The following is a 27,023-nucleotide window of genomic DNA, read 5'->3' as shown; positions in this document are numbered from 1 at the left end:
TTGCTTGTTTTCTAATACTTGGATGATGTAATTTCCATTAACATCGATTCTTTCATGGATCCCTGTTGTAGAAATTCTGATACAATGAATGGATAATTATAAAATCTTCAAACATTGTAGACAAAACATCCAAGCGAATGTTACTATGTAAATGGTTTTGCATTTGCCAATTGTAAAGAGCAAACAAACATTAATTAGCAGCTGCTCTTTAAGACCAGTACGATGTTGTTCAGTTCTTTCTTGTAGAATGGCTGGTTGCTTGCTGAAAGTAGGAAGATAGAAGAGAAGCATTTATCAATTTCATCTCGCTGATGACAATTACCTGTGGATTTCGATCTTTCCATTCAATCACTGATAGCAAATGCTCCCAAATAGAAGAGAATTAGTAGACTCTAAATCTTCAATGTCATTGCAACTCGATCTCGTTCTCTTCCAGTCCACCCTGGTTATTATTAGACAGGAATCTCAATGCTGTCTCATATGCCACAAAAATAGACCCATTCACCACAAAGGCCCTGGCTATTGTTGTTCCTAATCCCCGCCACAGGACCTGGTAGCCCTCTTCACTCAAACTTTTTCGGAAACAATCCATTATACCATAATATTTGGGCGTTGTCTTGTCTCCTGGAGATTGTGATTGAGCCTGAAGTCTTGACTTAATCACATCTAAAGGGTAGCAACAGAGCCAACTGGCTACTCCTGCCCAGCCACCGGCTATCAGCATTGTTGAAACACTTTCTTGGCCACTCTTTCGACACCCTGGGTGTAGTAGTTCTCTAGTGTATTCGTATGTCCAGAAGTAGGTTCCATGCCCAGGCATATCTCTAAGCATAGTGACTCCAAAGCCTCGGAACATCCCTCGGATTCCTTCTCTTCTCAAAATATTCTTTACCACACTAATAGGTCCATCCTTATGAGAGTGCTGGTGAGGTAACTGAAGACGTATCTTCACAAGCTCAACTGGTGCAAGTATTATGCTCTGCAGAGCTCCTGTGCCTACACCCCCAAGTGCTACGCTTCTCAAAGAAGGAGGCTCGGTGCCACTTTTCCGTTCACAAGCTTGCGATAAAACAGCAAAAACTTGAAAGACCACTGCATTCTGCACAGAAGAACTTTTAGTGAGATTATTATTGCATCTAGAAACCAATATAGACGTGTTTACCAGGGAAAAACTTCAAAATTTTATCGAAGAAAAACAAAAAACAAAACACTTTATATGGAATTCCACATTCTTATCAGGAGATGACCAATTTTTTGACAATGAAATACAAGTAAGACACTATCAAATAGAAATTTCTATACAATTAATGAATCTTAGAGATAGCAAAGAATATACAAAACAAGATATCTGCCCCATGCATTACAAAGGCCTATCAAACCTGTTCAGAAAGGTTATTTTCCCTCAGAGATCTGAAAGAAAACTAAAACGTACTATTGCTATATAATGAACTTGTCAACTTCCACGAGCTCGGTTTGATTTCCCATCAAAGCACTTGTATCTGATGTTTGGCTTCCAGTAATAACATAATTTGGGATATTTCCACAGTGACTTCATGCTCTGCTACACCTTATCTAACTACCCTTCAAGGCCTGCTAAACAGTCGTAATTATAAATTCAGGATCCATTTCAGTTTGAATCTGGTTAAAAAAGTGACACATAAAGAACCAAAGAGGCGAAAGGATCCAGTCCAGGGATGCTGGACCAACATCGGCGATTTCCACATCCCAATTTGTATACAAACAGATGATCTAATCACATGAACAGTACAGAAGACTGAGGGAGAAAAGGGGGGAAATCGACTCGCAAATAAGCTCAACGAGGCTAGCAGCCTACCGATAAAGCTCAGATAGAAAAGAAAAGATATGCAGGAGATGGGGCAAGAACCTGGAAGGCAACAGAAGCCAGAGGAGTACCCATCCCTCTGTAGAGAGAAGAAGGTCCTTCGCTCGTAACGATGCTGCGAAAAAGGCTGAGAGCCGGCATCCTATTGGAAGGCTGCTGAAGACGAATCTTGAGGGTATCCAGAGGATGTCCCGATATGACCCCCGCCATACCACCAACACCTCCGGCGATGAACTCTCTGCCCCAGCTGCTTGCAAGAAATTCTGGCCAGAACTCCATCACCCATATCACGATCGCAAACACAGCTCTACCAGGTATTAGTCTCGAAATGAGACTTTTAAAAGTTTAATTCACTGTTTTGTTCAACGACTGACTATTAACTCTTAACAGCCCCAAAGGATCTCTCTCCTTCGGATACAAGCAAAGCCCTCTGTTTATTCAAGATCCAGGCTTCTGCAAGCAAGCCGAATCGGAAGAAAAAATCGCTACTCTTTAATGTATCTTTAGCGCCAAAAATGATGTCTTCTCCCTCCACCTCTGTGTCCCAACTTCACGTGTCCCTCTTCAAGGAAACTTCTGTGAGTCCTAAAGCAATCATCTCTCTTTTCTGTGTTCCGGAGAGAGTATGGGGGTGATTCATTGGCTACAGCCACCGCGCGATTTCGTTGCGTGCGCCACTTGCGGTGCTGCGCCCGCGGGCATGGGAAACGGCCAGTACCTCATTTCGAGGGTCGGAAAGAGAGAAGACGTGAACGAGGGAAAAACACTGCGCCACGTGGCTACCAAAGCAGCACACGTAACTCAACTCTCACCTCGCGACCGCGGTCCTTCCGGCTGATCCTCTAACATTTTTTTAACATAATAAATCCTAGGAAAAGGCGTCCATTACGTAAATCTATGGAGTCTGACGGCAGCTCCAGCTAAAAGTAGCGCGTCAGCGTCCGCCTTCTTTTACCAGCTTTTCTCAGTCCCTCTTTCTCGGTGAACGAGATGAATCTCCGTGAATCGGATTTCGCAGTCGCAGGTCGGAATCCGATAGGGGAGCCAGTATGATTAGGCATGGAATGGATACTTTCGATTTTTTCTGGTTTCGATAGTGCCAAAGTGTTGTGGAATGGATCATTTGGCAGCTGGTTACACGTCAGGTTGTATTTTTTTAAGTCCACATGAACTTATCTATGTAAGGTGGGCAATCCCTTTTTTATCTCTTGCCTATTATATGGCATTCTTTTTGCGGGCTTGTCATTGAAATCTCTATCCCTCCTAGTTTCGTTATAAGAGAAAATTTGACGTTCATCTTTATCTCGTTCATTTATATTATCTTCGTTTTTTAAATAGGTATTAGTGTAGTCAAAGTTCATGTCTACTAAAAATAATTTCTAGTGTTAGTGCCCCAATTGAGGAAAACGTATAAAATAAGAGAATTAGTAATTTGTAAAGTATATTTAATTAAAATATAATATTTAAATATTAAAATAAGTAAAAAAAATATTATTACTATATTAATAACTAATTTAATGTATAACTAAAATATATTAATGTACTAATTTATTTAATTATAAATTATGTTAGTTAAAGATTACTGTTTATTGTACATTAATACAGTAATTACGTAAGTCAATTAACTGTGCACATTATTAATCATAAAAAATAAATAAATAACTTAAAAATAACATAAACGAATATAATATATTTATGTTATTAATTTATTGATAATATATGGTGTTCTTTAACATAAAAAAAAGTCATGATTAAACAGGAAAAATCCATAAAATATTAACTTTAAAACACTATATATTTTTACATATTATTAATTAAAAAAAAATCTATTAAATTTAAAATCGTTGATTTTATTAATTATAAAAATAAGTTAATTAAACTCGGTGCTCAATTAAATTTTTCCTAACTTAGGAAAAATTGATGAACATTTCGGGAGAGAAGAAAGGGAGGCCAAGAGGTATAAGAGAGAGGGAGAAGCGAGAGAGAAAAACGGAGAGCGTGTTTGAGAGAAGAGAGGGAGGCATGGAGACAAGAGAGGGGGTGCGGGAGAGAGGGCAAGTCCGAGAGAAGACCAAGAGACAGAGGTCGGATAAGAGAGGGAGCAGAGACTGAGGCCGGAGAAGAGAGGGAGCAGAGACAAAGGCCGGAAAGGAGAGTCCAAGAGAGGAGAGGGAGCAGAGACGTCGGGGGCGCAGGGAGACGAGAGAGGGGGTATGGGAGAGAGGGGAGAAAAAAATGAAAATGAGAAGAGAGGGAGAGAGAGAGAGAGGGGGAAAAAAAATGTCGAAGGGTTCGAACCCCCGCGTTTCCTTCATCCGGATGATTCGCAAAAAAAGGTTTGAAACCACTTTCCATTTTTTATAACGTGGAGATGATGTTCCGCTTCATCCTAACATCCATATGACATGAAGTCTGGCGCTCCACTAACAATGTAAACTGAAGAACAGCATAATGCAGTTGATCTTCGTCTTTAGCTTCAAGTTGACTACCCCCTATATCAATTACATATCAAGTCAGTTTTGGTAGTCCTAGGTAAAGTTTTGTTGAGCTATATCAATCTATATCAATTACATATCGGGTCGATTTGGTTGAAATGCTTAGTTAATCACATAAAAGTAGATAAATTAAATAATACCTTAAATAGGCATGAAACTTGTATTTATTGTATTCAAAATAAATACGTCTCATATAGTGCATCAAATACTAGCAATCTCTTCCTAAGATATAACAGATAGTATGCCCTCTTATATGTGCATAATACTGAGATGAACCCACAAATTCAGCATAATTTTTTTTATTACTCAAACTAGATTAAACAAAGGTTTTTTCCTCATTTTCTTAAAAAAAAAAAAGAAGAACACCAATAACATCTTTTTTTCTTTTAGAGCAAAGTGATTTTCTTATTTGACTACTTATCTTGTTATGTAACTCTATTTATAGGGCTCTCCAATAAATTATGTAAAAAAATTCCTTGATCCGGTTGTCCAGTTATGTAATTGTTTGGTATGATAGTTCGAATAAAAAACGATATGAACATTCAAATCTATAACTACACGATTTGATGGTTCGAATATTAAATGTATAATCCGATGATTCATATTTGTAACCATTTATCCAATGGTTCGGATCTTGTAAGCATTTTCATCCAACAACTATGATTTTGATCCATGACAACAATCAAATCATTCATATGGTTTGTAAAATATCGTTCATGTATGGCCACACACATGAAACATATGCGACATGGGGGACCCACTGGCACACGGTGTGCACATAAAAGTAAACTAATTTGGATTAAATCCTCACAAATTTGTGTCTCAACAAAGATACTCAAATGAAACTCCATTGTGAAAACCAATAAATCATCCATATTACCTCCAATATGTCTTCCACTAGAGGACAAAGCATATTGAGGTTGATTGTACTTTGTCGGATAAACTATATGTTGGTATCATAACCCTTTATTATGTTTTATCTCAAGGTCAAGTTATTGACAAATTAAAAAAACCTATTGCTTCAAAGACATTGATCGTTACATGCTTCGAGCTGGAAGTGTATGATATTTTCGCACGACCAACTTGAAGGGGAGTGTTAGAAGACAATAAGAGAGGTAACATACTTGTAATTTCTCTTATTTTAGTCAATAATTAATTGGTAGCCTTCCTTGCCACTAACCATACTCTTTGAGCCTTTTCTCTTTTCTCCAAATCACCCTCTTTATACAAAATAATTAACAAATTGGGTGACATCGTGATTTATTAGAAATTCATCATGGTAAGAATGAAAAAGAGTCAAGTAGGTTAGGTGTTATCGTCTCTAAATCAATGTGAGCTCAGTGATAAGGCAGTGAGAGTAATTTGAGAGTAGTTAAATTCCCGCTGGAAAGGTCTTCGGCTCTGTGCTGTTTGCATCCTGCATCCCTACGTGCGCCTCGAGCCATTTGGCATTTGATGCCTAACGTCGTTCTTGAGTTCTTTCATTTGCGGCCTGGACGACTGTTTCCCGCCGTTTTTGTTTGCTTCACTTAGGGAGAGCTCTCTTGCCTTCATCCCGGTTAATCAATCTTGTAGCCGGACTCTCGGGTGTCGAACCGAAGCGAAACAAGTCTCTTTTTCCCATTCCCTGCGGACAAAGATTCCACGTTGTCTCCCTTTGTTCTGGTCATTCACGTATCTGAGGTTAGGGTTTTCAGTACATTGAAGTTTTTCTTACTTTTTCGTTCGTATGACGATTTCTTCTCACATTACAATGGATAATATTTTCTTCTTGTATCGATTATGTGCGGTTTTATGTATGAAATTTTCTGCTTTGGTTCCTTTTCATGCTTCTGCGTCTCTCAGTGTGTTTTTAGATGAGAAATTTGGTTTGCAGTGAGTTCGAGTATCGTACTTGCCTAAAAATGCTCGCCCATGATTCAATGCAAGTTGATTGCTAGGATTCATGGCTTAAAAGGTTCCTTGGTATTATCAAGGGATAAAGGGTGTTTGTTGAAACGGTGTTTCATAATACGCTATTATAATATGCTGTTTTGAAGTTGTCAATCATCATCTTGTTTCCTTGGAATCTTTGTGGGTTCTTGCACGTTGAAGCTGTTTAAATTCTGAACATACCAAAGGTAGGGGCGATGTGTTTTTGAGCATTTATCTGCTCTAGTCGCACTATTTCAGAGGTTCTCTAGAGTACCTGTGACCTAGGTTGTGAGAAAAAAAAGAAAAAGTTGAAAGCAATCTCGGTGGTTGTTCGATCCCAAAAAGATAGCTGTATCCTGACTGACTCTGGGATTTTTGTGGCATGATGAGTGGTCCCATCATGTCCATTTTAATTTCCGGTGCAGATGGGTACTTGTGCTTATGGCTGTCTGTTAGCTACACCGAATTTGGAATTTGCTACTGGCATAAGTGTGATGTTTTGATTAATCCATGTGAAGCTATTGTGTGCAAATTTACTGCAGTTTTAACCTTCTTATCGTTGGAGGGTAATTAGAAGTAGTTAAAAAACTCCAAAATAGAGTTGGACTTGGAACTGTTTATAGTTGGTTGCAGTAATCTCTTACCTCTTGCACATCATGAAGAACATTCTTTGTTTGGTTTTATTTCGTAAATTAATTTTTTGGGTTGAGCCGATTCAATGTGCAACCTTATTTTTGTATGTCTCTGGCTTGTAAAGGACAACCACCCACAAATATTATTAGATTGTTCCTTCAAGTCTTCTCCTTATATTTGTATTTTTTTTGTTTCCTGATGCTATTTTTTTTCTTCTTCTTTATGATAATTTATAATTCTTTTCGTTAAGTGCTTGTCTTTTGACCAGCATAAATGTCCTTTATTAGGTGTTGATCAGCACATAATGGGGTCACTTTTGATCAACAGAGGTATCTTTCTATCATCATGTTTTTCTTTATATTTTACTTGCATTGCCATTTCTCTGTAGTTTGCTTTATTCAATGTTGTAGTCGAGAAAATATTGTGGATTTCATTGTCTTATGCTTCATATTTTTATCTATGAATTTGAATATACTATTATTTGTTAAATAAAGTTCTCTTACTAGGATTGCTTTGTTTAATATGATTATCCTGATCACTGAATTGCTGGACCAAATAAATAGTTTATTTTGGGTAAAAGCTTATATGGTGCATTTCATTTATATCCGTCGACTACCTATATATGCTTGAAATGTTTCAATAAACATACCATTGAGATTTTCAAATACCTAAATATCCTTTTGATATATCACAAAGGAGACCTACATACATTTTTTTTATGCAAAAGTGGATATTCAATGAAATTTGCTTAGATGAGAGGCATTATAAGGATGTGATTTTTTTTTTTTTGAAAAATGGTTTTTCTCAATATGACAACATAATGAATCAGCAAATGTTTGTGAATATTTGCTTTTTCCATAATGAGATTGGTATTATTTCCGTGATATATTAAACGGTATGTGGATACTTTTTGAACTAGCAAGAGTGTGTTAGTGTTCAATGTTTAGATGGTATGTAGGCTGTGAGAAATTGCAAGAGAGAAAGAGGAAAGAGAGGAAACATGATAAAGAAAGAGAGGCTGAATTAGTGAGAGAGAAAAAAGAACTTATCTCTCTCCTTGTGTAAGTCTTTATTTATAATAAAGCAAATTAGAAAATAGAAAGTAGTCTTCTTGACACATCTGAAGATCAATTCAGCCTTAATTCTCTAGCCTTAATCACCTAAGAAGCTAATAAGAAGGGAAACTAAACTAGGGAATATAAAATAGATCCGTCCTTCTAAATATTACCTAACCGCCCTTACAATTCCCTTTGCACACTTCCACTCAAACTGGAATTTGTAACTTTAGCTTGTTACATGGTTCATCGAAAATAATAAATCAAAAAGTTTTCATGCTTGGTCTTCAATGTGTTTAATGCATAAATCAGTTCACAAGTCTTCAACTTCAACTTGATCTTCTACTTCATCTTGCGTTTGATCACTTCACAAATGCTTCCGTATCCCCCCAATGAGAGATTGCTGATCTACACCCTCATTGGCAAGTTTGTTCGCAAACCATTAAAGCATTTGTGAACATGAGACCATTTTCATACAACATTAGAAGACATCACAAATCTGAAAATAACTCTGAAGGTGGTGCCAAGGAGGTTTACAGGACTTGGAACACCAACTAATGATTGCTTTTGAGTCTCCTTCAATATTCAAAGGCTCGGTGAAGTGCTGGTGGTAAATATGAAGCCACACGGGATTGTGTAGATTTCCGTAGAATTTGAGTTGGAAGGCTCCCACAGCCTAGAAAAAAAGATAGAGCTACTACATCATCAAATATTTTGAAAACTCACACCAAATACTATCAGACCAGGATTACCCTTGAATAGCCATCAAAGTTGAGTTTATTACTACCTAGGATGGTGGAGACCACTGTGTGGGGTTGAATGGGTTGGTCTAGACATGGCCAATGACTTCTTATGAGATTTCCACTCACAACTTCCAAGGTAGGTCTTGTGCAAGCCCATGCAATAATCTGTTGACATGGCATTGAGGAAGCCTTGTGGTTGAATGTTGTGTGGGTTGAATGGGTTGGTCTAGACATGGCCAATGGCTTCTTATGAGATTTTCACTCACAACTTCAAAGGTAGGTCTTGTGCAAGCCCATGCAATAATCTGTTGAGCAACATCTTTAATCAGCCATGGCATAGAGGAAGCCTTGTTGTTGAAATGCCTTTTATTCCATCTGTAAAAAGTAAGAAGAAAGAAGGTTGACGAGAGAGAATGTGAGGGAGTGAAAGTGGAGAAGAGTAAATCGAGTAATAAATTGAGATGGGGGACCTGCACATCCCCCAACATCTATTTATAGCTCAAGAGATCTGCCAGAACTAGCAGACCACCACAAAGATACTCCCCTACGTTGAATTATATTTTGTTGACTGATAAAGGTGAACCAGAGAGTTATGAGGAAGCCGTACAAGTTGATGAATCAACCAAGTGGGAGTTGGCCATGAGGGATGAGATGGATTCACAGTTATCCAACCAGACATGGTAATTGATTGAGTTACCAAAAAGGAAGAAGGCCTTGCAGAATAAATGGGTTTATCGAATAAAAGACGAACATGATGGCAACAAGCGGTACAAGGCAAAACTGGTTGTAAAGGGCTTCAACAAAAAGAAAGCATTAACTACACTGAGATTTTTTCTCTCCAATAGTGAAATTGACTACTATTATAACAATGCTTGGACTAGTGGCAAATGAAGACTTGCATTTAGAGCAGTTGGATGTAAATACAACTTTTCTTCATGGAGATTTGGAGGAAAAAATTTACATGATGCCGCCTTAGGGTTTTAAAGCACAAGGAAAGGTGCCCTTTCTGCCAAATTTCCCCATAAACAACCACCCATGTCCTCTTTCATTGTAACTTTGCCTACCATGTGTGGTCTAGCCTCCTCAACAAAATCGGTTTCCAGTACTGCCCCTCTCAAAATCTCTCATCTACCATCCTCTCAGTTACTAATGCTTGCCTCCCAAAACTCGGGAAATTACTTATCTCTTGCTGTGTTGATCATATCATTTGGGCATTATGGAAAAAAAGAAACAACCGAAAAATCAATTTAAAATCTACGCCTAGCTATATACTGATAGAAAAAATTGTTGGCCAAGTTTTTCGTGGATCCTTCTGCGTAAGGAATACCGAAATCTAAACGGCTCTAACTTTTGAGAGAACTGGCGAGTAATAGCTGGCATGTCTTATCCACCTCGTGCCCCCAATTATGGAAATTTGGTCTCCTCCCCCAATGGGCCGCTACAAATTGAATTTTGACGGAAGTGCTTTTGGATACATAAGTCCTACGGGTTTTGATGGTGTTATTGATGGCTAAGAGAGGTTAGAGAAAAATACGAGTGTGTGCGATTTCTCTTGTAAACTATTTAATCTTCATAGTGGATTACTACAGCGGCGGAAGACAGGACGTAGTGTCACCTTGAGGCGAACCTGTATAAATCTTGTGTTCTTTGTGCTTGCTTTTTCTTCTTGTGTGATTATTATTGTTCTCGTTAGTTTTGAATTAGGGCGTCTAATTCTTAATATGGGCTTGAATGATGATGAAGCTATAACCTTCTGTTCGCTTCTATCCAGTTTCAATAGTACCACCATTCGGGATCGATTGCAAGATAAATTGATTTGGAAGCCTAGCATCAATGGTGTCTTCTCAGTAGCCTCAGCCTATTCCCACACCAGGGAGGATGACCCCAGCCTGCCTGAGCACAAAGCGAATCTCGCCTGGTGACTCTCTACGCCTAGCAAGATAAAATTCTTCATATGGACAGTCATCGGGCTTTATCGCCCCTGATAGTACCTACCCTCTATGTGGTGCTTGTGAGGAGACAATTCAGCATGTTCTCCTGCATTGTGACTTCTCTTGGAGAGTTTGGATGGTTATCTTTCAGAAAGTTGACATTCAAGTGGGCCTCCATTAGGATCTATTCGACACTTTCCAGATGGTGTTGGGGACTCGTCTGCCTACAATTGGCAAATTTCTTCTCTCTGCATGCCTTGCTCACATCCCATGGTGTTTTTGGCTTGAGCGCAATAACCGGAGATTCAATTCCAAATTCAACGACCTGGAAAGTATGGTCTCTTGCGCCATTGGTGTGATCTCTAGTTGGCTCTACACAAGGAAGGAATTTCCCCCTCATGCCGGTATTTCCCTTTGCTGGAATTGATGTCTTCTGGCCCTTATGGCGGGCCCTCAGAAGACTCCGGCCATGGCAGAGTGGGTGCCTCCCCCTAGTGATTGCATCAAGTCGAACTTCGACGGGAGTGCTTTGGGTTGCCCCAGGTCGGCGGGTGCGGGGGGAGTCTTCATGAATCATAGAGGCGAGACTGTTCTTTCCTATGTGGGGCCGGTTAGTATTGTTGTCTCCAACATTGCTGAAGTGTTTGCCCTTCATCTTGGATTGAAGATTTTCAATGACTATTTTCATGGGAAGCTGCCGATTGAAGGGGACTCCAAAGTTGTCATTAGTTGGTGCTCCAGTTCGGCCTCCTCCCTTGGCGGCATTGGCCAATTATTTCCTCTATTGCAGATCTTGTAACCTCAGTTTCATATACATGGAATGATATTCCTAGATCAGCTAATTCCTTGGCTAATAGGTTAGCTAAATTTGAAACATCCCAACAATCTCTCATTGTTTGGGATGGTTCCCGCTCCTTGTAATCTTGCTCTTTTGAGCCTATTAATATAACTCAGCACTATTTCCAAAAACAAAAAAAAACTTCTTTTAAGATATTTGAGAATTTCACACATTTACTTTAAATTTTTTGAATGGTGTGAAAATGTTTTCACAGACAGAAGTTCACTTCATAAATTGACTGACCAACCCTTTCACAAAGAAAGTATTTGGTTTTGACATAGTCACATATATGAAATTATCAGTAGACTCTTGTTTGGCTTCTATTATAGGATTTCCATCGTGGTAGCCAACATTCATCTTTCTTGGTATCTTGGCTAGCTTATAACCAAGTAAATTTGTTTCACCCAACATATCTCTGATAAATTTCGATTGGTGAGGGCCAAGTGCTATAACTCAAGCTAATAAGCTAGATTGCTGATGAAAGGAAAAAAAAAGAAAAAGAAAAGCACTCTGTAAGAGGATGCTTTGGGTGTAACGATTGAGATAAAAATGGGATGGATCAGTGTTGGAGGATCCTCAGATAAAAGGTAAAGAAACCAGTTGCAATGATCTGATTTTAATTTTGATGCTAACTTGAAGTTTTCTTTTGAACTTGAAACTGGATAAAATTTTTGATCTGAAAAGTTTACTTGTCAAAAGGCTCCTTCCAAGGATGAAACTATTCTTTGAAAACAAACTTTGTGTTTGGACTTGAACCAAACAAAGGATCTCACTCCCCACATCCTAATAGGATTTATGTAAAGTTACATTGCAAAGGAATTTCAGTCCAACCCTAATTTGGATATGAGCAAATTAAAACACTTAACTAGAAAAGTAAAATTTTGAAGTAACTTAAACTACTATTAACACAATATTGGATGGTCAAAATATTATGCTGGTCAACAGTGTTTGACTTTAAACTAAGTAAGCTATCTAGCAAAAATGTGTTACTCAATACACTTAGAGACCAAGTTATGGTCTTTTCCCTAAGCTTGCCAAACTAAGAAACTTTTATGTGATTTTGGGAACTGGTAGCTTGTAACCAATATCCTGGCTTCTAACTTCTGCCAAACTTTATTTGGACATTCTGAAAAGGCTTTTTGGCATTTGAGGCAGAATAAAAGAAAAAAGTCAAATTTTCAGTGAAAATTTATCATATTGACATAGGTTGATTTCTTGGTACGCACTTGCTGTGTTGAGACTTACGAAATTTGCTGAATTCAAACTTAGTGACTTTTAATTTCTTCACTTGAGCTTCCTAAAACACTTCTTAGAGAGCTTAAACTTTTGGTTACATCTTTAATGCTCATAGAATAGGATTTAAGCTTTGTTTGGGCCAAACTATGCTTTCTGATCTTTGAATATCCCAATTGACAAGTTTTATGACTTTCTTTGCATTTGAAAGGCACTTGGGGTTAACTTGGCTAGTTGGCTTCAATGGATCTCTTTCCTCAACTTCTTTAGTGATTTTGGAACCCTTTGGCTGGATGTGTTGGACATCAACTATCTTTTCTGCTACTTCCTTCCCAAAAAATCTTCTCTTGCAGATCTTTTGTTTGGCAATTTTCATTCACATGCAACTTTATCTTTGCTAACATTTTGTCATTACACAAAAAATTACAATATCATCACATACATAGAATGATGTTAACCTGTGTCCCTCCTAAGAAAAAAATAGTGAACAATCTGAATAGTTCTTCTTTAAACGATCTCTCATAATGACATTCTTGAACTTGTTAAACTTTTGGGTTTTATTTTTCTCAACCTACATACTTTCAGTATTTCCCCTTATGCTACAAACATATGGTTGTTCCATGTCCACGTCATCCAAAAGATCACCGTATGGAAAACATTTTTGAATTCTTATTGATACAAAGGTTAGTTTTCATCAACTGCCACATAAATCAAAATTTTGATAGAACATTGATTTCAAAATAATCCACCGAATGGGTCAATGCATATCCGTGGATCATTGTGATGATGCTTAATAGCGAATGCCCATTACATGTTGAACCACTTCAGCTATTGATGGACGACTACACTAGTCCATTTATTTTTGGAACGCAAAATCTGCATTTTCCATGACATCTACGTAATACTCGAGTATAGAATTGGATAATAATAATAGAGCAGAATATGAAAGAGAGAAAATTTGAAATTGGTTGTCGGGTGGTGGATCTTACCCATTTATAAAGTGCAATGGGTAAATCAAGATCAAATGGAAGATTGCTTGACTATCAAAGAAACGGAAGTCTATGTGGTGGATCCTAAGTAGAAGCTGATGACTTAGGTGTAATAATTGATTCTTGTTAGGTACTTAGGCTTATATGCTCGAAACTCTAGAGCTGATGGAATGTGGGAAATTATGTCCTTAAACCTAGCCATACTAGATTAGCCCAATTAGGTACCCAGTGTTGGGCTGCTCAAACACTTTCAAAATGCACCAAGCTTTTGTGCCTGTATCATCGGTGGTTCATTCAAAGATGGCTATTACTTTGGATTTGGTGGCCTTTTGCACTCTTATGATGACTTTCACTCTGAATGCTTGTTACCCTTCAAGAACATGGCAGCCCATCCTTTGATGTCTTAATGTTAGATTACTTAGATCTTCTGTGCTTTATGATGACTCTTACTCTATTACTAGATAGATGAAGTTAATGATGAATCTCTTGTTTTGTAAGGAGGTGAAACACAAGGAGCTATGCTGCTGGTTTAGTTTGATGAAGTGGCCTACTTGATATGGTTCCACATAATTTATGCCTTAAAAAGATAAGTTTATTGGTGAAAAGTATTCATCGTTTGGAATCTTCCTAGGGTTATTTTGGTTGAGGATTTAACTTCAATTATGCAATCAAATGTGTGAATTTGAAGTATAAATTTAATTTGCATAATCTTGTGGGATTACATGATCAATCACTCTGGAGTCAAGTTGACACGAGTTGATGCGAAAGAAGTGAAGATGACCCAAGGTTCATAATTTAAGTTGGAAGTAAAGGTTATGTGATCTAAATAACTTGGATGTTTAACACATGGGAATCCAAGTGATCTAATGTTACAATTAGTGATGTTATTGTTCATCTTTCCCGATTTGGTGGATGATCCAAAGTTCATGATGAAATGATTAGTTTAACCAATGAGATTAAGTGCTTTTAGAACATGGCAAACATGCTTAGTTTCTTCCCATTGTGATATGCCCTCTATTTTTACAATGGAAGGTAACAATATGATCTCATTTGGTTAGTTTTTTCATTATGGTTATTCTTCTTTTGGAGTTCTCTAAGTTGTATCTTGAGGAATATGGCATTTTATCAATTGTCTATTTGAACTTTTCGGACCTGCTAGATCTAACATCCCCGACTCTATTTGTACCTTCATGTGAAGTTTTAGAGTGTTGTAAGAATACTCTGGGGTTTCTTATTTAGTTTTCCCTGATAAAGTTCCATGGTTGCTCTTCATGACTATATTTCAATTATTGATATCCTAAAGAAACTTCAACTTTTGTGCATTCATATATTGACATTTGCTTTTGCTACTTCCTCCATAAAGGTCTTTGTTATTTTTTCTCTAGGTCTTTGAATCACTTTGACATGTCTACTTCAATTGGAGATATGCCTATTACATACTCTTCCGTGGAAGCAAATCTTGGAATTGAGCCCAAATTTAAATGGGGTAAAAAGAGAGGAGTTGGTGGAGCAAAAAAGGATGTCCAATTCTACGAGTCTTTTACTTATGATGGGATTGAATACTTCCTCTATGATTGTGTATATTTGTACAAAGAAGCTGATCCAGAGCCATATATAGGCAAACTTGTGAAGATATTTGGGAAAAAACATGAGAAGAAAATAAAAGTTGTTTGGTTTTTTCGTCCAATTGAGATTTCCAATTGGTTGGGTGATACTAAGCCTCTTCAGAATGAGATATTCTTGGCATCTGGCGAAGGTGTCGGTGTGTGGAATCTCAATCCTCTGGTAATTTTTCTTCAAACATTACTTCTTCATAGACTTCCTATAACTTTTGGCACTTTGTATCCTCAACTTTTTTGGTTGTCCTAGCTAAATGAACTTTGTTGGATTTGATCTCGTGCCAACTATATGCTTGGTGTGCCCTCCTCATGCTTTTCAAGCTTCCATATCATTTGCTTTCTAGTTTTGATGGGGTTATTGGTTCTTTTGGAGATGTTTGATTATCCTTTGTCATTTGACATCGAAGAAGAAGTACTCTATATGTTTTGACAACTTAAAATTTTTTTATACGGCATTAGTAGTCTCATTATCACTTTCTTTTATTTGTTTAATTTTTAGAGTCTTTGTGGAATATTTTGATCCTACAAAATCTTGAATATTTAATTGTACTTGTAGTTAGTTTCTTTTATCCAACAAAAATTTTCCCGAGAAAATGTTGTAGGACTCATGAAATGGACTTCTTCGCGCTGGATGGGCACAGTTGAAGATGAAGGATGGCCCAATTGGGGGGAGGGTGAGCTCCAGTCTTCTAGCTTGTAGCCTCACAATGAATTTATACAAACTGGAAACCAAGCTTATAGGTCTGAAATCCTTGGCCTTTCAACTTGGCTCTTATGAGGGATAAGGGAGATGAAGGATGGCCCAATTGCTAGCTTGTAGTTCCTCTGTGGTAGAAACATTGGACAGATTCAATAACATCCCCTTTGTTGAAGTTCTAGCTTATCTTATAGAACTCCCTGTTGAAGCTGTTAGTGCTTCGATCCTTGTCAGTCTGCCTTTGTGTGACTGCCTCCTCAATTCCTTCTCTGAAAAGTAAAACTCAATTAGGTCTGCAAGAGCTTCTTGGATTCTTCGGAATTGCATGGTATGTGAAAAAATTAAGAAGAGAGAGTTGAAGGGAGAAAATGTGAGGGAGAAAAAGTGGAGAAGAGGAAATCTCAAAAGAGATTTGCGTTGGGGGCTGTCCACGTTCCCCAACTTCTATTTATAATGTTGGATAATACAATTTACAATTATGCCCTTCCTTTTAGTGAAACCCTAATCTCCTTATATCTCCCATTTTACACGTCCACTTTGATGAAAACTTGGACCATAGATATATTGGACATACAGAGCAAGATTACATTAAGACATAAATAAAGATAAAGTGAAAAGACTGAAATGCCCCTGATCCTTTTTTTCTTTCAACAGTAAGTATTTCTGGCTTGTCCTCTCTCTCTCTCTCTCTCTCTCCTCAATAAAAGATATGCAAAGAAACTGATTAGACTATGAGTGCTTTTTCTTAATCTCCCTTTTTGTGTTGAGTGTGGTAACCTAGTTAGAATGCCTGTGGGGAGAGGCGATAGCATGGAAAAACCTTGTGTTGCCATCCCTTCAGTTTACCACTTGTAGCGAGCCTTTTGTTTCTGGTAGACAGGTGTCGCATTGATAAAGTTTTGAAGTTTATTACATAGGGGGAATTCTTTACTCAAATTCAGAAGGGTTTCAAGGTCTACTTTCCTCGGCAGCGTCCAAGTCAGGAACCTAGGAGAGAAGGGAGGTCTGACATGTAGAAGCTGTAGCATAGGATTGCTTTGGCCAGACCTTGAAATGGTTTTTTAGAGCTTTCAACTTCTAGCCAAATCTCTACCTCACGGTTCCTGATACAGTTCCTTCTTCCACCAGTTCTCTAAAACCTTATTGAAGTCAGGTTCACAAAGCCATTATTTGTCAACTGAGAAGGCTAAGCTCCACATCTTCCAAATTTAGTGTCAGAGAGGATGGACCAGTGATTGGAGGTTGATCTGTTTGGGGCCCTCCCTATTCTTTCTTCATGGAGCTTAGCCAATCAAAATTAGCCATGAACTGGTCAATCTTTGACATAATGACTCTTTTTGTTGCCTATTGCTTTGGGTTAAAGCCTTGCTAGCGGATTGGACCTCCTCTATCTTGCATCCCCAAGTAAAGTCAAGAACTCTGCATTGTGGATGATATTTTCGTTTTTAGGGGGAATTTCTTGTTGTAGAATTTGATGGTGATGTCCCTTGCCATGAGCCAAGATGTTTGAGAGTTGTAGGAGTCAGATAGGTCGTCCCAAAGCTATGCTCTGATTCTGTATTTAGTGGGGCCATAAAAGCCAGTGCATCCACAACAAGATCCAAAGTCCTGGTCGATCAACTTGAGATCAATTGAGAACTCTCTCAAATCCATGGTCTACATGTTGATTGCATTACAATCTCACATAATTGGATCTTTGCTACGGGCAGCACAACAACATCAACAATTGTTCCTGTTCACCGTATTGTTGTAACATAGGCCTTTTACAATTGTATTTTACATATTCTGAGCTTTAGTTTCTTGAATGATAGCGAGTCAAGCTTTATTTGGGTGTAGGGTATCTCTAATTGTTGCTCGTTTTCTCGCACTTCCAATCTCTCTAACATTTCAGTAAATGATAATCATTTCCTAAAACAAATCCGTTTTTGTATTCCCTTATCTTCCTTCATTCAGGGAAGCTGTCCTTTGTAGATGGCTCCCTTCAATTTGGCTAATTCCTTCATTCCCTTCCAAGGTTGGTTATCATACTTGTGTGTTTCTTGCTGCAGGGTGGCGACAAGCTTCTTCAGCCTTATTTTTCTTGATAGACACCCTTGCTCATCTAGTGAGTTTTAGGAGGGGCACCCTTGTTACTGCACTCTGTTTGGCTCTTGCATGTGGTAGGGGTTCTTGTGGTTTCAAGCATCCTTCTTGGGCAACCCTTGCTTCTCTTCCTAGTTGTCAGAAGGGTTTGGTTGGACATAGCTTTCCATGTTTTCCAAAGGTGTACCCACCTTCTCTTCCTATTTGTTCTGCATGAGTAGGGATACACCTGGGTCTAGCACTAGAACTCCAATTTTCCATGATCTAGTCCCTGATTTTATCATGGGCATTTAAAGGTTCACCAAATTTCACAATCATACATCCAGACAAATTTCCTTTTGCTAAGTTGGGGTTAAGCACTAAGATAGTTTTATCATCCTTCTCCCTGTCCCATGCAACTCATTCAACCACCTTGCGCTCCCTTCCGTTGTCATTTTGGAAAATGGAAATCAGCCAAATAGAGCTCCCAAACCAAGCTCTCTCCGTCGTGGATAGGGAGTTGATTTTGACAAAGACACGTGCTTCTGCCTAATGAAGTTTTCACAGGTGATAATTGGAGCTTGAAGGAAGGAGGACTTCCATTTCACACCGTGATTCCCCATGAGAAACCATCTTGAATGGAGAGGTTGGTTTCCCATATCTAAAGAAGAAGCAATATGCATCCATCACTCAGGTTACCCAACCTCACACTTCTTTAATTTTTCATAGTTCTCCACCCATCCTCATCTCCAGGATGCCTGTTTTGAGCTTCCAAATGCCGCTGCCCTGTTTCTTGGGGTTTCCTCCACTCATCTGGTTGTTGTTCTTGAATTCAGAGTTTCTCTCATGCTTTCGTCCCTACAGGATATATGTTCATATTTGATTATATCGATCTCTTATTCTGAGTTCCTTAAGTCGATCTCTTTATTTTTAGGGTATAGGGTGATTTTTTCATGCATGATGTGCTATAAGAGGAACAAAACTGTTATGTTATTGTCTAATCTAAGTTTTTTGTGCTTATCGATTGTTATCAATGTTTAAAATCATGTTGCAGCTATGTTGATTTTGTTACTCTTTTTGCTATCTATATTTTTTCTATACTGTTTTTATTGTCATATTTTTTTGTGGCCCTCTAGTTAGGGTTTTTGAGAGTCCATCTCTTTGTCTTTATTATCTCTTTTCTAGCTTGTTGGATCTTTCAGGTTACCATACCAGATCTGTCTAATTGGATTTTTTGACATGGTGTTTCTATTCAAGGGGAGGACTCTTTGGGTTCACTATGATTTTTGGTCAAGTTGGATCTCTTTCTTGTTGTTGCTACCCCTTGACATTTTATATCACAACAAAATTGTATTTTGGTTTTTGTTTCATGTTTATTTTTATATGTATTTATTTTTGGCTTCTTGGCTTGTGTTCTCCCATATGCTTTAGTATTTCATTTTTGTTAGCGGAGATGGGGCTATATATTTTCCCTGTGGGGCAGAGATGGGGTGGGTTCCTCACATAAATATATATTATATTTATATATTTATTAATTATTATATCTTTTAAACCTTTTTTAATGCTCAAAATGGTAATGGGTTAAAGAATTAGACACATTTTTTAATGTATTATTGTCACGCGGTTAGATTTATGCTAAGTCCGTCTAGCCTTGCGGAATATCTACCCCGTGCGGCCTAGCTCTTCCGAAGAACTAGTCAGCCTCCTTGAGCCTCGGATCCTCCAACCAATACTTCACACAAGAAGTTGTCAGCCAAATGGGACAATGAAAAGACCAAGATATAGAAGAGAAAAGCCTACTTTGTATTAAGAATACAAGATTACAAAGGATGGCCAAACACTCTTGAAGGCCAAGGCTAAAAACTCTCTCTATACACTTGAAAAGTAAAGAATACTAAGGATTTTCGACCTCCTTACAATGGGAGAGGCCCCTCTATTTATAACCTCTCCTTTGGCTTTAGAAATCTCTAAAAACGCCAAGAAATCCGCCAGAATCCGAAAAATCCGAATTCTGGCGTCTGGCGCCTGGAGTCCTGCTGGCGCTGGAGTCCTGGAAACCCCATTTCGCCCCGCCAGGACTCTGCTGGCGCGCGCCTGGCGCCTGGCGCCTGGAGTCCTGGAAACCCCATTTCGCCCCGCCAGGACTCTGCTGGCGCGCGCCTGGCGCCTGGCGCCTGGAGTCCTGCTGGCGCTGGAGTCCTGGAAACCCCATTTCGCCCCGCCAGGACTCTGCTGGCACGCGCCTGGCGCCTGGAGTCCTGCTGGCGCTGGAGTCCTGGAAACCCCATTTTGCCTCGCCTGGAGTCCTGGTCGCGCCCAACCCCATTTCGCCCCGCCAGAAGTGTCCGCTGGCGTGCTGCCTTGTGTTTGGGCTGGCTGCTGGGGTTGTTGTGCACCTTGTTGCTTGGCCATCCGTTTGGCAAGCTCAAGTGTGTCTTCCTTTGCTGCAGCTGATGTCGGGCCAGCCATATGTGTGCGCCCCTCTGGGCCGTGCCTTTGCACTTGGCCTTGGCCGTTGCTGTTATTGCTGTGCACTGGACTTGCACAGTCTTTTGCCTTGCTGTCTGGCTACACCATGGCTTCTTCCCCCGTCTCAATTATACACCTTTTCTTAATAATGCAAAAGGATGAGGTTGAAAAATCAAGCCCATCACGATACGGGGACAGGATGGGGTTGTGGGGCGAGGATGGGTTATATACCTGCTGCCATTCCTATAATTGTCTCTTCCCTTGCGCTGTAGTGTTGTTTATTCTTTTTCCTCACATTACCGAAGTACTTAAAGAGGGCCTAAGATTTTTTATTTCTTCTTAATGAAAATCTAACCGAGTTTTATCTATACTGCAATGACCAAGTTGTCTTCCTATGCTAATCATATAAATTAAAGTCTTGGATTCATTAAGGACTTACATTTTGTGCATGTGATGATTTTAAAGTCTAACACTGGAGTCAACTATTAATAAGCAAATTGCCTTCTCTTTCCTTAATTTGCCTTAGGAGGTACTTGTTGGCAAGTGCAATGTCATATGTACATCAAAGGACAAGAGAAACCCACAGCCATCGAGCGAAGATTTGAGAAGGGCTGACTTCTTTTTCTATCGTACATTTGATGTTGGAAAGATGACAATATCTGAGAGTGTTGATGGCCAAATTGCTGGAATTGAAGGTATGATTGCCATCTTCTGTCCGTTCGGTATCTAAGTCTTTGTCTTGTCTTCTAGATATGTTTACCTGCACATGTATGTAGACTTGACATATTGTTGGTTAATTCGATAATATCTATGTTAATATCTACTTTCCACTGAATTTTCTTAAATTCTTTAAGTGTGATTTACACATTATATTGAATCTTTGGTTTTGCCACCCAAGAATTGGAAAGGTTTGTTTTGAGTATGTATAGGTTTGTTTTTTTGCACTTGGCAGCTGCTTTCGTAGTGCAAGTTATCATGTTTTCTAGTGTCAGTCAGAATGTAATCATGATCTTTTAAAAAATTCCAAATGTTTGTACTAGGATGCACAATCCCTCATGTTATTTTTTTTTTAATGTACAAATTCATGTTGCTATTTGAAGGTTTATGTTAGGTTGAACCTCATTCTATCCCAAAATGACTAGCCACTTGGGAGCCTTACTGTTCAACCTTGTAGTTAAGTCTTTTTTTTTAACACTTTTTAATGTGAGACTTTTGTCCAATCAATACTCACCCTCACGTCAAGGCTTATATGTAATAGGCTTGCAACGTGTCCACGACACAAGCAACCTGACTCTCACCTCATGGAGCCCACACAACACAAATAACCTGGGGAACACACACTAGGTCTCTGCCAACCCACAACTTGTTCTCATACCATGTTGGGTTGAGCCTAGTTCGATAGAAGACATATTACTTAACCTTATAATTGAATCATTTTTCTTAACACCTCAGTGTGGGACTGTTTCTCACTCAACAGTTTGTTTGAAAAAGCTGTTTTAGGTAGTGTTTTGGTTCTTTACTTTTAAACTTAACTCAATCTATGAGGCTTTCTATGCTTCACTCATCACATTTACTTCAGGATATGATGCAATGCCAAATAAATTTATCTCATTTTGTCCTATACTTTGGACTTCAAGGGCATGCTTGTTTTATTTTGCTTATATTTTAAATGGTAGAGCAGTGACTTGATGTCATTTGCTCAATTGCCACAGCGGGGGAAATGTGGAGAAATAATTAGTTTAGTTATATAAAAATGTAAAGCAATTATAAAAGCAAAATGTTGCTTGGGCCTTCAGTTCCATAGCAACTTGGGGGATTTATTGTATAAGATTTTGGGTTCAAGTCTGTCCTTGGTATTGGAGGAGGGAAATTGAAAATTCTGAGCAAAATATAATGTATTTCAGGTGTATTTTTGGATTGATGCTATTTTGATAATAAAATCTCTGTTGTAGAGTCCCATATTTTAGCAATGTTGTTTTTTTTTATTGATGGGGAGCTACCAGCTCACCTACAATATGAGTGCCTAGACTTGGCTAATCAATTATGTCGCATTAGGTGTTCTAGATGACCTAGCTTATTATAGCTTTATGAAAAGTTTTCTCATTCAATTTGCATTTGCTAACCCACTGCTTTGCAGTTAGGTATTTCTTTAACATAGTAGGGAGTGGTAAATCTTCAGGTGCAGGCATTCTGCCTGTGTTAAATTCAGAAAAACTGGCAGAGGAAATGGCTGAATTGAAGGTTGAACAGAAATCTAATACAAACAGAATGAACTCCATGAAAGTAATACCCCCCTTGGTTAGTAACAGTAAACTTGATGAAGTTCGTGTTAGTCCAAACGAGGAGCATGAGGAACATAGATCTGGCACACAAGACAACAGGCCTATGAAGAAAAGGAGGGTCTCTGAAACTTTGTTGAGAAGTACAAGGGACCAACAAGGGGTTGAGGCTAGTAGAGATCATGGAAGTGCTTCTGGAACTATAGCCAGAACTTCAGGCATTGCTGCAAAAATGGGGCGTGGGATTTCCTTCGATAAGGACAAAGCATTGTCACAGGAGAAAGGTGTGAGGCCTTCTGAGGGGCTGGTGTTGGATAAAGCAGCTCAGTTTGTTGTACAAGAGAAGAATGCAAAAGCTACTTCTAAGCCAGTAGAAGTAACCAGAAGGCCAAATGCGGTATGTATTTCTCTAACCTTGTTTGTATCCTTCTTCTGCATGGTTCAGCTGCTTCTCAATACTAAACTCATTCAATATACCAATTGAAAACTGTAAAAAAGCTACAAAGTAATTTGGATTCATAGAATTAATAAGCATAAATTCCTGTCTTTGATTTGGCTTTTCCGATGTTGTGCTAATGCTTATTATTTTATTTTCTTGCTGCTCTGCAGGATAGGAGCAAATGGTTCAAGGCTCTTGTAAGTATCTATTGCTTCTTATGAAGTTTATCTTGTGATGTGTTCTTGTTGCATAATCTGTGGTGATTGTGTAGTATTTGATTCCTTTTGGATCATATTTTTGAGTAACCTTGAGCCATGACCATTAACGGTTGAGTGGATTGCTTTAGACAAAGTTTGGCTGTTTTATCTGTCAAGTTAAATGGTAATGTGTATTTCACACTTTTTGACTTTTACATAAATGTCTAAGGCATTATGGGCGCTACCCTCATATTGCATGAGGGAACCAGTGAAAGAGAAAAAGAATAGATGAATGGAGGATGATGATTAGTTAGACAGAGAATGAGAAACAGTTGAACTGAAAACCTGTTAGCTGCGCTGTTTCTTGTTTGACTTTTCGTGAATAAGGTTGAAGATTCAAATCTACTGTATGGTACAGAAATGCTATCACATGCATGGCTTCTTACACATGACTAAGTTCTTTGTCATATTATTTTATATGATAAATCTGTTTGTTGCTTCTCATTTTTAGTCAAGAGTATGGTTGATCATTAAGTTGGGTATTAGCTGTTGTATCTCTTCTACTGGCCTTGCTCTTTTGGAGGTTGGATTTGTTATCATTTCATGTCTAGGGAACTTGATTGCTCCTTATAGGAAGTTGTAAAATTAGGTGATTTAATATACTGTTCTTTTGCATGGTTGGTCATCTTCACTTACCTAATGGTAAGTTTATCTGTACTTTTTTGTCAGCCTTGGGAAGACAGAATGCAAACTGCTGAACACCAAGGAACGCTTCTTCTTCTTGAAAACTTGGATCCTTCATACACTTCAGCTGAAATAGAGGTGTCTGGCTCTTTTATTTTAGTTCTCTACTTCCTCTCTTATCCTCTTATTTCTCTTTGTTTTGTGTTTATGTATTTCCCAATCCAAATCCCAGTCTCTTCCGCAGTGCGCTCAACTATTTAATGCCCAATGAGATCAACCAAAAGAATTATCAAATTGTGTTGCTACTTTTGTTGTAAGTGCTTTCCTACTCACTAGAAGTAGCTACAATTTGCTTCAGGATGTCATTTGGCATGGATTAGGGGCTAGCTGCACTGCTAAGGTTGTACCACGGACCAAGTTTTCTAGTCCGCATTCAGGTATCAGTATCTTTTTAAGATTAGGAAGTTGTGACAGATTTAGTAGTGGTTTCACCCTTTGTTATTAATTCTTCTTTGAGGCTCATGAGCGTCAAAGTTAATGGGACTATGTGATTGCCGGACTTTCTGTAACCATAACCCTTTGACATGATGGATTGTTTTTCTAGGGCAAGCTTTTGTTATTTTCAAGTCAAGAGATGCTGCTGCAAATGCACTTAAAAAATTAAATGAGAGATGCTTTTTGCTGCCAAATGGAAGGTCTGCGTCTCTGTGATTGTAAATTTACACTTGTAGAGGTGGACTGCAATTTTGTCCCTTAAATTTCAGTTCAGATGATTTTGATTGTTTAACCACTTTATTGTCGGTTGGTATTTTCAGACCTCTAGTGTGCAGCAGGGGTACACCAAGGGAGCCAGGGAAGAAAGCAAATTTTTTTGGGCATCTGAGTGTTGACAATGTCAAACGCATGCAACGAGATGACACAGTTATTGTCTCATCTTCTTAAAGAACTAGCATTAGTATCAATATTATTATTTTTAAAAACAATAATAATTTGAAGATACTGTCTTCCAGAGAAATGCGGTGTCTACATCTCACTGTGCTCAGCCAAACACCATTGAGTATGAAATGTCGATGGAATGGAAGTTGCTGCAGGAAAAATCTGTCGTGTGGTGGAAGGAGTTATATAAGGTTTGCACATTGCCTATTTTGTGTGAAAGCATATTATTTTCTTTGACATGATGGATTGCTCGTCAGTTCCTCTTTTTTTCTCTCTTAAGCGTCTCTCTGCACCCATTTCAGTATCTTGTGGGTGTTTCTACTTGCTGGTTTCCATTGTTGTTATTATTACCATTTTATGCTTTCAAGTGGGCAATGAATACTTGGTTCTTTTTTTTTTTTAAGCAACAAGGGGATGAGTTGAGAAAACTAAGAAGGGAACTCCAGGGGAAGTGAGCAGCTGAAGCGACATGTAGGTTCACAGTTCATGGTTTCGGTGGGTCCTCTCCCGCATTTTTACACCGTAACTTTGAGATTTGAATATCTTGATTCATGGCTTTTTAATCACAGGATGAAAAATGTAGCTCAGTAGAATCGGCTGCACTAGGCTATTGATATGCATGTAAACTGTAGTGACGCACCTGGTAAATCAATGTATATTCCATATTTTTTGCTGCAGAAATCTTCTGTCACGAGCCTCATCTCTTGTTACTGATTTCCTTGGCTTGCCAAATTGGTAGCGGAAGAATCATTTTTGTTTTTGTTTTTTTCTTTCTCGCACTTTTTTTTGTTTTTGTTTTACTGTATCAGTAGGGTGTGGATGGTTTTATTAACTTTCGTACTATATATATTTGCAGTCTACCAGTTGGTATATTGATTGCTTGTTGTACGTGAACCAGATTATTTAGCCCACTGTTATAGGCATTGGCTCACCTGTCGGTGGACGTTATCGAGTGGTAGAAATCATGTGGCCTTCTGCACGCTCAGGTTTCACGAATGGTGTCCTTTTGGAAATTCGAGAGCCTAACAATGTGTACCTGAAAGCCTGAATTGTGCCCGAGTCGAAGTTTGTTTCTTGCGGAGGCAGTCAACTTGTGAATTAAATTATGGGTTCTGTCCTCTCTTTGGATTTTCTTTACTAGATCGAATAAAAATGCCTCGTCCACTAAAAGTCTTTAAGATATTTTTCAGTACGAAAATCGGCGCAGCTGTTTGGCCAAATCGGGTTTTTAAAAATTAGTTTTTTGTCTTCTAATGGTGGTTTCATTTCGTGTAATACAGTCTCCTTCCTTCTTCTTTGTCGTCTAAAGAAATCTGCATCAGAGACGAATGATTCTCTTCCACTTTCGCTTTTCCTCGTTTCAGAGAAGTAGGAAGGGTGGAGGAAACGATGAAGACAGCTTTGGCTTTATTTTCTGAAGACAGATGAAAGTCTTTTTCAAGTGTTTTGACGGAGAGGAGAATGAAGGCCCGTCCAGTCGAAGAAGAAAGAGTGGTTGAAAAACCGAGAGGAAAAGGGTACCTTTAGCTTTTTTGGCGGAAAAGCCAAAATGTAGAATCTGGTTATTATAAAATAAAGGTGTTTTAAGCCTGTTGATTCACGTTGATTGCTTAAAGAGAAGCTGTTTTGTTTGCGTGCTTGCGAGGTGATGTTACCTGTTACAAAGAATCTTTGGCTAATTTCCACTTACCATAATTTCATTGCCTTAATCCAAATTATAGGAACGAAATGAAGACCTAACTCCACATGCTTCCCCTAAGTGTCATTCATCTGATCAATCTGGGCCCCACTTCACTTATTACTCTTTTCTAGCCATCTTATACGAACCGTAAGATGCGCGCACGCACGTACTCCCAAAGTCGGGTTCTTGTACTTTTATTACGCCAACTGACATAAATACCCACGCATTAGCTCCTGCGCGGTGAGATAGTAAAGCTTTAGTTATTGGGGTAGTGTTGGAATTTCACT

At 38.6% G+C, this 27,023-nt stretch overlaps 2 protein-coding genes across 6 annotated transcripts; one reads left to right on the top strand and one right to left on the bottom strand.

Moving 5' to 3' along the window:
• On the bottom strand, positions 1 to 2,633 carry LOC137946403 (mitochondrial arginine transporter BAC2). Its single transcript, XM_068792679.1, has 2 exons — positions 1,886 to 2,633; positions 1 to 1,099 (listed from the first exon to the last, which is right to left on the bottom strand). The coding sequence occupies exons 1-2, from the start codon at positions 2,120 to 2,122 to the stop codon at positions 407 to 409; spliced, it is 930 nt and encodes a 309-aa protein (XP_068648780.1). The 5' UTR covers positions 2,123 to 2,633; the 3' UTR covers positions 1 to 406.
• Positions 2,634 to 5,778: 3,145 nt separating this feature from the next.
• On the top strand, positions 5,779 to 26,627 carry LOC137946458 (protein ANTI-SILENCING 1-like). Of its 5 annotated transcripts, none has more exons than XM_068792763.1 (13): positions 5,779 to 6,021; positions 7,173 to 7,214; positions 15,060 to 15,459; positions 21,047 to 21,215; positions 22,658 to 23,196; positions 23,409 to 23,435; positions 24,165 to 24,257; positions 24,478 to 24,556; positions 24,724 to 24,814; positions 24,935 to 25,040; positions 25,130 to 25,246; positions 25,460 to 25,550; positions 26,420 to 26,627. In XM_068792763.1, the coding sequence occupies exons 3-12, from the start codon at positions 15,079 to 15,081 to the stop codon at positions 25,508 to 25,510; spliced, it is 1,653 nt and encodes a 550-aa protein (XP_068648864.1). In that variant the 5' UTR covers positions 5,779 to 6,021; positions 7,173 to 7,214; positions 15,060 to 15,078; the 3' UTR covers positions 25,511 to 25,550; positions 26,420 to 26,627. The 5 variants fall into 5 exon arrangements, with proteins under 5 accessions (XP_068648864.1, XP_068648862.1, XP_068648863.1 ...); XM_068792761.1 differs by lacking the exon at positions 26,420 to 26,627 and adding an exon at positions 25,954 to 26,175; XM_068792762.1 differs by lacking the exon at positions 26,420 to 26,627 and adding an exon at positions 25,734 to 25,943.
• The last annotated feature ends 396 nt before the right edge of the window (positions 26,628 to 27,023 follow it).

The sequence above is a fragment of the Aristolochia californica genome, unplaced genomic scaffold (assembly GCF_029961685.1).
Source record: "Aristolochia californica isolate CCGP_79_NKW_82.1479 unplaced genomic scaffold, dmAriCali1.0.hap1 SCAF_12, whole genome shotgun sequence".
Taxonomy (NCBI): Eukaryota; Viridiplantae; Streptophyta; class Magnoliopsida; order Piperales; family Aristolochiaceae; genus Aristolochia; species Aristolochia californica.
Note: the sequence above shows the minus strand (reverse complement) of the source record. Positions and strands in the feature narration are given on the sequence as shown.

Coding starts and splice junctions, on each gene's coding strand:
- LOC137946403 (XM_068792679.1), bottom strand. CDS start 2,122: ATGGAGTTCTGGCCAGAATTTCTTGCAAGCAGCTGGGGCAGAGAGTTC. Junction 1,100..1,885: donor TGGCTTCTGTTGCCTTCCAG/GTTCTTGCCCCA, acceptor TCTTCTGTGCAG/AATGCAGTGGTCTTTCAAGT.
- LOC137946458 (XM_068792763.1), top strand. CDS start 15,079: ATGTCTACTTCAATTGGAGATATGCCTATTACATACTCTTCCGTGGAA. Junction 15,460..21,046: donor TGTGGAATCTCAATCCTCTG/GTAATTTTTCTT, acceptor AATTTGCCTTAG/GAGGTACTTGTTGGCAAGTG. Junction 21,216..22,657: donor CCAAATTGCTGGAATTGAAG/GTATGATTGCCA, acceptor ACTGCTTTGCAG/TTAGGTATTTCTTTAACATA.